The 13,067-nt window shown below is 42.1% G+C and overlaps 1 protein-coding gene across 1 annotated transcript in view; it reads right to left on the bottom strand.

Annotated features, from left to right (window-relative positions):
- man1a1 (mannosidase, alpha, class 1A, member 1) overlaps nucleotides 1-8,443 on the bottom strand; it is a 131,060-nt gene extending 122,617 nt beyond the window's left edge. The window contains exon 1 of the mRNA XM_084560628.1: nucleotides 7,745-8,443. Coding sequence (XP_084416754.1) covers nucleotides 7,745-8,251 — 507 coding nt within the window. The 5' untranslated portion in view covers nucleotides 8,252-8,443. The remainder of the gene's footprint in view (nucleotides 1-7,744) is intronic.
- Between the last annotated feature and the right edge of the window lie 4,624 nt (nucleotides 8,444-13,067).

The raw sequence follows: 13,067 nt of genomic DNA, 5'->3' as shown, positions 1-13,067 counted from the left end.
TATATTTACAGTGACTTTATTGCGCTAATACAATATTCATTACTTAGACCCTATAATGCCAGGAAGCGTCCTGGCCTTGGGCTAGACGTACAGTATGATTTGTCTTCACAAGCAAAAAAGGAGGACACCGTGATGTATAACGGCAGACTCAGATCTCGGGGAGTTTCCGATCCATGACTTTGACGATAAGAAATAACATTCACTGCTTCATCCACATGATCACTGTGGAAGTCTTTTAATCCATCTGAGCAAAGAAACTAAAAAAAAACATGAGCTGAGTATTTGAAAGTTGTAAACACTCACTCTTGGAAGCTTGAACTAGACAACGGTTGGCATTTTTGCTTGAATAATTGTTCAAACTTTGGCTGCAGGTAATTTCATCATTGATTAATCTGATTATCGACCATTTTCCATATTAATTTTAATTTCATTTGAATGCACAGTGTAAGAAAATGAGCGTGGTTAACGTTTCAAGCAAGTTCTCACCAGAGCAGAAGAGAAGCTGGAACTAAACGATCCTAGTTAATTTTCTATGACAGTGAATCAGCTAATTGCTCCGGCTCTGTATCAATACATAGTCTATGCTTTTTTCATTAAAGCAAGATAAATGTAATCAATCATGGTGTGTAGTTTTTAGAGACAAGAAAAAAGGTAGTGGTAAAGTCACTGATTTTGGGGACTTCAAGTTTAATGTTACGTGGAATTACCTCAGAAAATTATTTCCGTCTTTGCAGGTTACATGGAGCTTTTGATAAGAAGAAGTAAAACATACGTCAGTCTAGTTCAAAGGAGAAGGCTTCAACTTCATGACACTACAAAACAGATGAGACATAATAGACTTAACAAGGGCTGAGGTTTAAAAATACGACTCAAATGGATTTTTATTCGAAAGATCTGATATTCATTCATAAAATCAGCATTTTATTTTTAATGTATTCCATTTACTGCATCCTCTGGTTAAAAACCTTGCTGCAGTATTGTGAGACTGGTTTCGAACAGCAGCATTTTGGATTTAAAAAGTACGGCAATAGAGAAGAGCAGGACACAAGGCCACGTGCAAGATATAGAGGTAAAATATTGTGGAAATAACATGAATCTCAAAAGGTTGACTCAAAGAGAGAACATCTAAAGAATTAAACTTTCCAAACAAGACGGGCTATTCTGATTATTGTGTTTACATCATGTATTTTCCATCTAACTGGGCTTATATTCACATTGGTGGCATAAAAGGTTCCAGGTAAAATTAGCACTTGAAATGAACCAGGCCTCCATTTTTAAGAATAAGTTCTCTATTATTAACATATAGACACACATACAGCAGGCAGTAGTGCCGGCAGTGAGGCACGGCTATTATAGCCATTAGACAATTAAACAGAGCACCTGCAGGGGCCAGCGGTAACTCTATCCAACACGCATACACACACACACATACACACGCATACACACACACGCACATGTCTGGTTTATACTCTAAGAAAAGAAGTAGGACTGGGGAACCAGAGGCAATTAGTTCAAATGGTCGATCAGAAATAGAACTAAGAGGCTGCCAAGTAAGCCAGAGAAAGAGACGGGATTTTATTTCAGGCTCTAAAGGTTGGCAAAACGGCAGAAAGGCTCTTATTTTATTTAGGGAGGGGTGAAACACATGCACGTACACACACACACACACACACTGCAGAAAAAAAACAAAAAAAAACAATTGTGATGGGAGTGGGCAAAAATAACTGAACTGAATCCTGAGGCAGGAAAAGCAAGAGAAGAGAAAGCAGAAACAGAAGAGGCAGTAAGGAACAACAAAGAGGGGATAAAGAGAACAACAGAGGAGCATGGGAAATAAAAGGGAAGGAAATGACAGCATTGTACAGATGTAAGCAGAAAAGCAAGGAGACGAATGTTTCATCTTTCCTCGACAGTCTGCATCGCGCGTCAACCAGAGACCTTAACAAACCAGCAACATGTACAGCTCTCTGAACAGTAAGAAGTGTGTGTGTGTACACAAGATTCTAGCTTCCTCTGTATATGTTTATTTCAAAGAGGTGACGGACTGACAGGATGATAAGCGGTTGTCCTTTAAGACGCCGAGATGAGAAGAGCACATATTGCATTCCTTATGGCGCGTCAAACCCTCATTTGCATCTCGTTTGCATAGTTAAAACAGCTCCAGGCTCCACCTCATCACACAAGGAGCAGGACAGGGAGTCTGATAGGTCAGCAGCTTGTTGCTCAGACAAGGTGAGCGTGATGAATTGCAACAAGTCTGTCGCTGCGTTGAAATCCTTCAGCCGCGGTTCTTAAAGCAAAAATCCAGGTTTCCCTAGGGGAGCTTGAGCTAGCCTCAGGAGGCCGACGGGATTCCTGGCATGAAAACAAATAGCTGTGTGAGCTTAGCGTTTCCAAATGCTTGCAGTGACAGTTTGAATTCACAATCCTGATGCGTGCGGGATGCTTTGAATACTGACAATCCAACACTCAGTTTACAACGCCGCTTTCCATGTGAGCAGTGGAGTGGAATACTTTGAATGTCCTCCTGAAGACCGGCCTTTAAATAATACTGGACGCGGATACAACTCGATAGCAGGAAAGTTTTTACTGAAACCATCCAGTGTGGCCAGTTGGACTAACTGCACGTACTTCTGATGTCAAACTTGTTCAAACAGCACTTAGTCGTAACTGTTAGTGTGGACACTCCAGCCCATAGTGCAGAGCAGGAATCAAGCTGAGCAGTGCGTCTACAGATAAAGCGCAGAACTGCGATCTAAGATAATCCACCAAAGGAAGTACAGTTTCAGTTTAGTTGAGCTACTATTAAACACAGCACTTCAAGCCGCATTTAAGCCTATCAAAAAAATACAAGGGCCTACAAGTAAGTGTGTGGTGAAATGAAAATGAAAGAAATGAGCAAACCCTTCATAACCGCTCAAAGTGTTCTTACATTCCACGAGTGCGGTGAATGTTCCTGGCATCCAGTCTAAGCGTGGTCAGAAACATGCCCAGGAGAAAAGTAGTTTACCGTGTCACACAGCGCAGCATGTTCTAGCATCCAGCATCGACCGCATCCACCTTGATTTTTCCATCTGTTCATCAGCCAAGGTTTTCATTATCACCCCCTGCTGCTCTTACCTCCAAAGCGCTCGGGGAGAGCGAGCGAAAGCCCCGGCGCTGCGGAGGAGGCGGGGGATCTCCAGAGATCCTTTGATTTAGAGGCAGACGCACAGATTCAGCTGATTGTAGGATTGTGGCGGTCGCTCAAAACAAGCCATTTATCCTTAACAGAGTGGCCCCCGCTGCCTGTCCTCTGGCCATCACAAACACGACACTCGCCCGCTGAGAGCGCAGCGCAGCGCAGGGGCAGATCCCAGGATAGCCCGGGTCAGATGGCGCTGAAGCCGAGTAGGAAGCCGGCATCTCAGAACTTTATCTTCAAACACGTTTTAAAACCCTCGGCTAAATAACAGCGGGCCACCAGAGATCAAGGGGCAGCATGTAAGGATGTGTTTGTGTGCCTTGGGTTTGGTCAACACTTATTGGCTTTTCTCAACTCAGAGGGCAGAGAAATCAAAATGGGAATCCGTAGAGGAGCTGAATATAATAAGACTTCAAGCTGTCAGCTGCATCCGTGCTTGAAATGAATGGCTTCAAATATCTGAATAAAGATGAGTTATTTGTCTTGTCACATCACTTCTCACTGCAAATACTGTGTGCCTATTGTTCACTTGATTATTATGCACATGTTAATCAGTTGTTTTTCTGGTCCAGGGCTGTGAGAGAGCGAAGGAAGATGTGTCCGCGAACAGCGTTTTCATCAATCATCATCATCAGACGATATAAAATCTAACTGAACTATGGCTTCTTGAGTGCTACTATCAAAACTCTACTTACTACTGCACCTAAAAGTTATGGAAAAGTAAATCTGAATCCCAGACCTGAGACCTGAAATCATATGTGGATCAAAAATAAATTATTTCAGTATGCGCCCTTATGCCGAATATCTCCCCCCTCTCTCTCTCACCTTATTACCTCCTGCCTCTCTTCACTGGCACCTATCAAAATAAAGACACAGAAGCCCCCAAAATATGACTTAAAAATAAATTTAGTTCAATGTTTAAGCAAATATAACATTTTCTAGTTCTAATATCTCAAAAGTAAAAGTTTGATGCTTTTCTTTCTCATTTGGGATTATGTTTGTGTTGCAAAAATGAAACTTTCTTGCCCTAGCTTTTTGTTATAATGATTAAACTAATTAAAAATCTAATCAGCATGTCTCATACTGTAATTATATCTTTTTTGCAGTAGTAGCACTAGTAGTGTAATACAGATTTTTTTTCCTTTGCTTATTTCACCATTTTTTATGATCCCCCTGCAACAACTGCTACAAGCACATCTAATTGCATCTAATTGCATCTACAGGATTTACCAGAGCTGCTGTTGTTCCTGAAGCCTTCTTGAAAGAAACTTGCCTTGTATCATCAAAACTGGTTTGTCATTATTTGAATGAGGGACTGTCTAACCCTAATGCAGCAACAGAGCAACAATCAACCATGATAACTATCAATGGAAGCTGGCGATGTGTGCACTAAACTGAAGACCGACGCTTTACGTGAAGGGCGAGACGAGCTACGTAGCTGAGGCGGCCTGAACTTTTTTTTGACACTCCGTGATGCACCAACTAATCATAAGACCGATCGGGCACAACATTAAAACCACTGACAGGAGAAGTAAATGACAATACCGCTGGGAAACCTTTGGACCTGGCATTCGTGCAGATGTTACTTAGACATGTAGCACCCACCTAGACCAGACCAGGCACTCCAACCATCGAAGGGCTCTCTTATTTATACCCAACTCCATGATATCACACACAAGAAAACATATGAAAGTCTTGCATTAGTCTTTCCTGAAAAAAAACGAACAGCAAATGAAATCCTAAGACCCCTCCCAGGATATTATCTCCATCAAGGATGTAGCTGTAGATTTTGAACCAGTACGATATGATTTGATATTTGTTGAGCTGTAGATTAGGTATGATAATTGCATTAGCTCGTGTTTTGGAGATATCCTGCTCCATGTCATGTGTGACACAGTTTCCATGATGCTAAGAAGATGCTATTTCAGCTAGTTTTCTTATATTATTCTGAAGCATTAGGCCACCTCCCGTAAGATTACAATGTGTTTATTAGTTGCTTCATTAGGTCGGACGTCTTGCCAGACTTGAATTTGTTTCCCTGACACAGGCTGTCGCACTGTCATGCATCATTTCTGTAACACACGGGGTTGCTTTGACCAAACGGAGATTAAGACGCCAGCTTGGGATGCCATTTAAAGTGACCACTCCTTACCCTTCATCCTCTCATTTAACAGTGAAAAAGAACTGAAACAGCGATAAGAACTAAAATTCTGCTACTGACAAGGAAATATCACATCATCAGGGTGGTTATTCCATTACTATTTAACAGACAAAGGAGGTATATATGTATTAATATGGATCTAAATCATAGTGTCATGACTGGAGTCCAATAACAGCAACTGTGTGTTAACGGCAAACCGGTCCACATGTTAAAACAGACCATTTGAATGACCACTGCGCTTTATAAACATACAAAGCGGTCTTAACAAAGCCAATGGTATTCAAAACAGTTGTGTTCGCAGCAGGACCGGTGCTGCGCTCACTTTCCCATCCGTTTAATGCACAGCTGAGCTCTGAAACACAAAACACACTGAGCTGTGTTGTTGTAAATTCGAGATTTGATATCTCCAACAAACATACATACACTATAGTCATAACAAATCTTATTTTGTCTAAAAGACTGGCATTTAAGTGAGCATGGGGCCGGGTATTGGTGCATGTAAATGCATCGGAGGGCTGAGCTTCCTAGCCATTTTAGTGGCAGGTGATGACATCTTAAGGCCAGAAATGTCCACCAGCTTCATGTCAAACACAGTGTCTTAAATAACCAATGACTTGTAAAAGGTTTCAGGGGCAGCATTTACAATGTGCGGAGGGTTGTAATAAATATAAGAGTGCAATATGAGACCTGGAGAGTGCAGGATGTTTTGGGATTGAGTCGTCTTTTCAAGTTAACCATAAGCCTCCTAATTCTGAGACTATCTCAGCAAATACAGAGTTTATTTCTACAGTTGTTGTGTCACGAGAAACAGTAACTACACAGGAGTCAGAATCTGTTTAATATATATATATAAATTTTGATCTAATGTCAGCCTACAAAACTGTACAAGTTGTGAGTGAATATCACTTTGGGATAATGCTGTGGCAATCCAAAAACCTCTAGAAAACCATAGTACAGCATCTTAGCATTAGCTGCAGCGCCAGCCTAATGTTGTGGACATGAGCAGGGTGCTACACGATAAGCATGCACTTACACACAGTTTCGTTGCCTGATGTGCTGCGTGGCCGACTGCCCCCAACTAGTGCACACTGGTGCAGAATCTGCCCAACTGGGAAACGTCGGTAAAATCTGGCAAAAAAATCTTGTAGTGTGAAATATTTTCACATTTAAATACCTCTTTCTGACTCACTCATAACTTCACAGCCCAAAAGCAGCACAGGAAGACTGGCACGAAGCCGCAGCGTCTGCACACAGACACCTGATTCTCACCTGGCTGTCACTGAATGGTGAATATTAGTTTCCACTAATACACACACACACACGAATACTGCGCAGTGACACAACACAATAATAGCAGACATGCTACCTGTTGGTGTTTTTTTCCACACACGGCTGCAGGCTACAAGGCTAACACTTTGGCTCAGGACATCAGGGGCACAGAGGCGAATATAAAAGAGACACTGTGACACTGTCTATGCAAGAAATAAGAGGGTGAATTATAACTACAATCAGCAACAATTAGCCTAGCAATTATTAATGATATTAATGAAGGTAGGTTCTCTTAAAAATGCATGTTCAGGTTGGGAATTATGAAACATCTATATGGACATGTGTGTAGAAATGTGTATATGTTGGAGGTTCATGTGAGGGTCTGTGCAGACTGTAGCAACAGATTTCCTTAAAGGACGATAACGGATCTATCTATCTATCTATCTATCTATCTTAGTGGGGTGGAAATCTGGTCCACATAAACATCTGTGTAACAGCCAACAAGGTGTGCTTAAATCCACACACGTAAGATCCCGCTATAAGGAGACCAGGTATTGTTCCGATGATGAGAAACTTGAAAGACAGGTTAGTCAACCCAGACGGCGGAGGTGGATCCTGCATTCCTTCCTTTCCTTTCCTTTCTCCCCTGGAACCGTCTGCCGCGGAGCGACAAAACGCCACGCCGAACTCCGTTTAAAAATCAGACAATTTAAAGTGTCGAAGTCGCCCACGCGTGTGAATTGATTTCAAAACGTGGGACAACATCTTCGGCTAAACACTACTTTTTATGCTCTGCATTTCGGCTGCAAATAATCCACTCTAGATCTGCTTCGATCGAGTAAAATCACAGGTTGAGTGCTTTGGTGTGACAGCCGCCGCGCTCCCGTGAGGTACATATATGCGCAGCAGACTTTACGGATAACTGGATTTAGTTAAACGCTCACATTTTAATAACTGGTTTTGTCCATTATATTAAAGTCGACTTTTAGAGAGGACTGGGTTTGTCTAATACATTGAGTCATGTTCTACAGTGACTGTAAGCTGACCAGAGCACAGGTAAATTTCATTGATTTTAGCAGGAGTTTGGCTTGAGGTTGTTTCTCCACATAAAACCAACATAGAGAACTTACCTCTTTGATTTTGGCCCGCCTGTCTCTGGTTTCGGGGTCCAGGGGTTCGTGTCCCGTAGCCCCGGGCGGGCGGCGGTACTCAACGAAAGGTAAACTATTCACATCGTTCCCACCTTGACCCAAACTCTCCCTCACTTTCTCCTTGTCACTTATAATGTCATGCTTTATCTCGTCGGGCCGTTTCTGTAGAGTATCCTTGGCCTCCAGCAGGGCTTTCTCGTGGTCTTTTCTGATTTTGTCCAGGACCCTGTCGTCGTTCCCTGCCGAACCCGAGTCGCTGCTGTCCGGACCGGTGCGGGTGTTGGTCTCCACCGCGGAGGAATGAAAGAAAACTCCGCTGAGCAGCTTGGACGAGTCCGGCAGGAAGAAAATAGCCCCGAAACACAGCGTGATAAAAGCGCTGAACACCAACAACAAGATGAATTTCTCCGTCAACCTGAAAGAAGTCGGGCTGACAGACTTCCTATTCGGGGTCGCGGTGAAAGGCAGAAGAGTTGCAACTGGCATTTTCCCCTCTTCCTTCAACTCGAACAACAGTTAAAAAGAAAACAAAAATGTGTTTAAACGGTCGGTTTAACTCGCGTCGAGCTCAGCCTCGGCTTATTCCGTTCACAAATCCATTTCCGAGCGTGATAAATGCTAGACAGCGGCGGTAAAATCTCCGGTAAAAAGTTGAGGAGTGAAGCGCCTGTCCATACCGGAGACTCGCTGCAGACAGACCTAATCCAACGGCTCACACAGGAAGCAACGGTAAGATGGGCGTGACTGACAGCCGCGAAGAGCTAATCACGTTCCGCCCTGTGAGTGGTGGAGCTCAGAGGGGGGCGTGGCCTCATAAGGACTGGGTATATAAGCGCTGACAGCCGTGACGAGAACTTCATTTTCTTCCAAACCATAGAAGAAGAATTTCCACAAATTTTATTACATTTTTTATTAATAATGATAATAATAATAATAATACACACATATATTTTTAAATTTCCGAAATCAATTAATTAACTTTATAGCAAATATTTCACTAAGCACAGTTGTGGCCAAAAAAACCTGCTACACATATGGAAAACACACACATTTAGACTGGATAAAATGTTCCTCTGTTACCGTAATAATAACCTCTGTACTTTATTTAGAAGTAAGTAATTGCATTACAGTAATACGTCCAGTAATGCGTCCACTAATGCGCTTTAACTGGCTTGCTTGCTGACTTCCGCAAAAGGTTAATTCATTCATTCACTTCACACTTAACCTGTGGAGAGATAGAAAGGCTAATCTGGGGACAACAGATGCATGCGGCCAAGTTGGAATTCTGCGGTGACAATTTGTCTAGCAATAGGTGAACTGTAAATGAGCTACAGCTAGCTCAAGAGGCTAATTGCTGTTATTAAATTTAGAAGGAAATGACACATACTATAACCCATACAAGCTAAAGGGCTGCACAAACAAGAAGAGATCATTTTTACATACACCGATCAGGCGTAACATTATGACCTAATATTGCACTAATATTGTGTAGATCTCCCTTGTGCCTCTGAAACAGTTGTGACTCATCACATAATGGACACGGGCCTTCTGAGGCTGTCCTGTGGTGTCTGGCAACAGAATGTTGTTAGGGGGGGCCTTTGGGTCCTATGGGTTGAGGGGAGGGGCCTCTGTGGATCATCCCACAGATACTTGATCAGTTTGGGATCTAGTGAATTTGGAGGCCAGGTCAACACCTTGTGCTGTTCTTCATGTTTTTTTTTTTTGTTTGTTTTTTTTATAAAGCATTTTTGTGTGTGCCTGTGTCAGGCTGCATCCTGCTGGGGATGGCTGCTGCCATCTAAGTCTGAGTAACATCCACACAAATGAATGCCAGGTCCAAAACTTTCCCAGCAGAACATTGAATTGTCACAAGATGGTCAATGTTATTCACTTCTCCTGTCAGTGGTTTTAATGTTGTGGCTAATGGGTGTATATATAGTGTACACACAATAATAGATACACATTTTATTCTTTTTTTAGTTTACAAAACGAATGTAAAGTCCTTTCCACCTCTGGCTGCATTCCTCATTGATTTACCTTCTGGCTGTGTCACATGTCTCCTTTCTGCTGATCATGTGATGTGGTGATTTCTAAGAGACTGGGGTGTGCGTGGCTGTGGTGGAGGAGGTGTTGGGGCCGTCACGGTTTCTTTATCTCTCATGAAGACATTTAATCTCATGGTCTGCGTGTGGAGTGAATTCCTCAGCCACTGCTATAAAAGAAAAATGCCAGACTTCCTTATGCAGAGGTGCAGCGAGCGACGCTCCTCACAATGCGCAGCTGACTACCACCGAAAAAACTCATCTATTACATTCAAGCAGGGCGCTCATTATTATTCATGGACTTAACAAATGGCCAACAGGAAGACCCACAATGCATAAAGCGCACGCTCACAATGCGTGAACGCTCGTGCGCTGATGAGATCCATGATGAGTGTGGACGAACGTGGGAGATAAAAACAGCAATCAGTTCACTTGTCTCTGTTGCTGCTGAGTAATAATAATGGTCTGAGGAACCAGTGAGTTATATGCGTGAAACATGCCATTTAAAGTTAAACAGAGGCTGGAATTAGGAACAGTTTAGTGTGAATTTTATCGGAGATACAAGAAGAAAAAAAAATCAATCTTCTTCGGTGTTATTATGAGACAGAAAAGAAGAAATGATGCTCCAGTTTTCTTAATGAATAATTCATCCTCTCTGTGTGAGTTGAATGTAAACTCATTTGTTGTATGTGTAACAAACAGCTGTTATACCAATCCAAATCACTGAACTGATACAAATGCAGAGATTGAAAGCGTCTTAGAGCGATATAATGCTCTTCATCTTCTGCATACTCCACCTGCGGAGAGATAGAAAAGTCTAATCTGAAGGACGACAGATGCATGCAGCCATATTGAAAATCTGGGATGACAACTTGTCTAAACTATGACACATGGCCTCTTTTTGATTACTTTCTCATTCCGGGATTCAAGCAGAAAATTAAATATGATGACATACCCTTCGTATGGCATCTTTTTGACATTCTTTCCTCCGTCACGGCGTGAGAGTTTTTCAGAGGGGATTTGTTTTGTGTAGCTGCTCATAATGTACATATCAAAGAAACGCCATTTTCCCCCAGTGGTGTTGCTGTTCTCTAGGTGAGGAGGAACCAGTAATCCTTTTGTCATGATGCTGGTTTAACCTGTAGAGAGGCAGTGGAGAGTAAACGTGCTTTTAAACTCCCCGCTGTGTACTCCCCACTCTATTAGATTTAAAACCCAGCACTCCCTGGGAGTTATTTTGGAAATGAAAAGTTGTAATTTTAGCTTTTTTTACTGTAGTCATTTTCTGTTAACCTGCTGGGAAGTGCTGTCCCGCCCTTACATGGCAATTACTGGCAGGACACGGGACATTTTTGTAGTCTGCAGTATTTCTCATTTCCCATCATAAACTATTAGGATGGCGTGTCAACACCAGCGGCAATCGCTCCACTAAATCTACTGATGTCAGCACGTAATAAAATCTAAATCATCAGCAAGTCCACTTAGAGAAAGTGAGAAATTCTTGGTGTAGGGTTGATTTTAAAATTCACAGGACACTCTGGGGGTGTCTTTTCAAAGAGGCCTTCGAAGCTAAAGGAAGTAGATTCTCATTACATTGCAGTGGTGTATTGTTGCAGGTGTCTGTGGAGACGCCGCTCTCTCTCTCCGTTCCTTCTGTAGTCGCTGCTGAGTGAGTTTGAATGTTGGTGCAGAATGAGTCCCTCGCTCTTTGATTGTGATGACTTGACACTAAAATGTTTTCCATTGATGTTGTGATCAAAGAATAAAATCTACTTTCAAAATTCTTGAATCACAACGCTGGAACCGGAAGATCTGGATGTTCCATCTGCATTGAGTGCAGTTATTAATAATACAACAAACTACAAAAAAAACTTAGAAAACTGAAGCATGGTATATCTTCAGTAACTGATCTGATAATGAATGTAGAGGTGATGTCATTTTCTTCATTTAATCTTAAAGCTCCAATAATAAAATTGTTGCCACTAGGGGGCAGAAGAAACAACAACGACTGTCCCTAAGTTTGTTTTTAAAGCTCAGTTTGGTGGCACCGGTTGCCGCCAATATCTGACTCATCCTAACTCTAATTCAAAAATGGTCAAAGAGGTGGAGCGTTAGTGGAGCTGAGGTTGGCATAACTTTAAATGTCGATATAATTTAAATACAGATGTCAAGAATGGAGAAATTAGCGATGAAGTCCAGAACAGTTTGTTGGCCATATATTTTTGTAATTTCTTTAATTTTCTATACAGCATTTTTCCACCACTAAATGCCACTGATTGCATGTGAAATCGCCCATAGGTTTTCTGAAGAGCGCTTTTTAAGCCCAGTGGGATTTTACTGGTTGTTTCCATCTTTGCAGTGCCTGACTCCTGACTGATTCAAAAATAGGAGTAGGAATAGGAGTGGAGATGAGTCTGACAGGTTCACGGTGAAGAGGACAGCTGGCAACCTGCCAGGGCCTTGCCATGGCTCTCAAATTGTCCATGTTTCAATTTTGCAAGCATCCTTTCAGCCTTGATGTTTTTTAAACGGGTGAGTTATGTAACAGTTCACCCCTGTGCAGTTGTCATGAATGAGTAAATTAGCTACAGGGACCAAAACACTTTATATTTTTATACCAGGCTGTAAACATGTTTATTTCTGTTGTAAAGTTGGACATTTTAAATTGTAGGTCTACGGGGATTGACTTTCCTTTTTGGAGCTGTCCTCAAGTGGTCATTAGAGGAACTGCAGGATTTGGAACTTAAGTTTTCAGACTTAAATGATGTTGGTCTTGTTTCTTTTCCCCCTTTTTTTTAAACCAGAATTCTTCATATATGTGTGAGAAGGAGGAGCTAGGGTGGAGCGAGGGTGTATCTGACTGAGAACATGTCAATCAGTCAGACACGGCTACAAACATATTGTAACTCTCTTTGAGGCCCAAAATCTACTTAATCATGAGTGTTCACTGGCGACCAACTGACGGCTACAAAGCTTTCATAGTTTTGTGAACTGTGAGCTGAACGCATAATTTTTCCATCTGAGTGTAGACGTGAGTTTCGCTCAATCTGGAGGGAAATAATGACGTTCACCCCCGTTACGACGGCTGTCAGTCGACGTGCGATTTACGGCATACAGCATGGTTGGTGCAGCTGAAAGAGAAGCCACCTCCGGCACAGCAGAAGTAGCTGATCCACACATTTGAGTTATTTCCTAGTATATATCGTCAATAGTTATTCAAACCATTGAGAACTGTTCATTTTGGAGTCTATGAATTTAGT

The sequence above is a fragment of the Chelon labrosus genome (assembly GCF_963514085.1).
Source record: "Chelon labrosus genome assembly, chromosome: 14".
Classification (NCBI taxonomy): domain Eukaryota; kingdom Metazoa; phylum Chordata; class Actinopteri; order Mugiliformes; family Mugilidae; genus Chelon; species Chelon labrosus.
The sequence above is the reverse complement of the archived record's forward strand: the minus strand, read 5'-3'. Positions and strand labels throughout refer to the sequence as shown.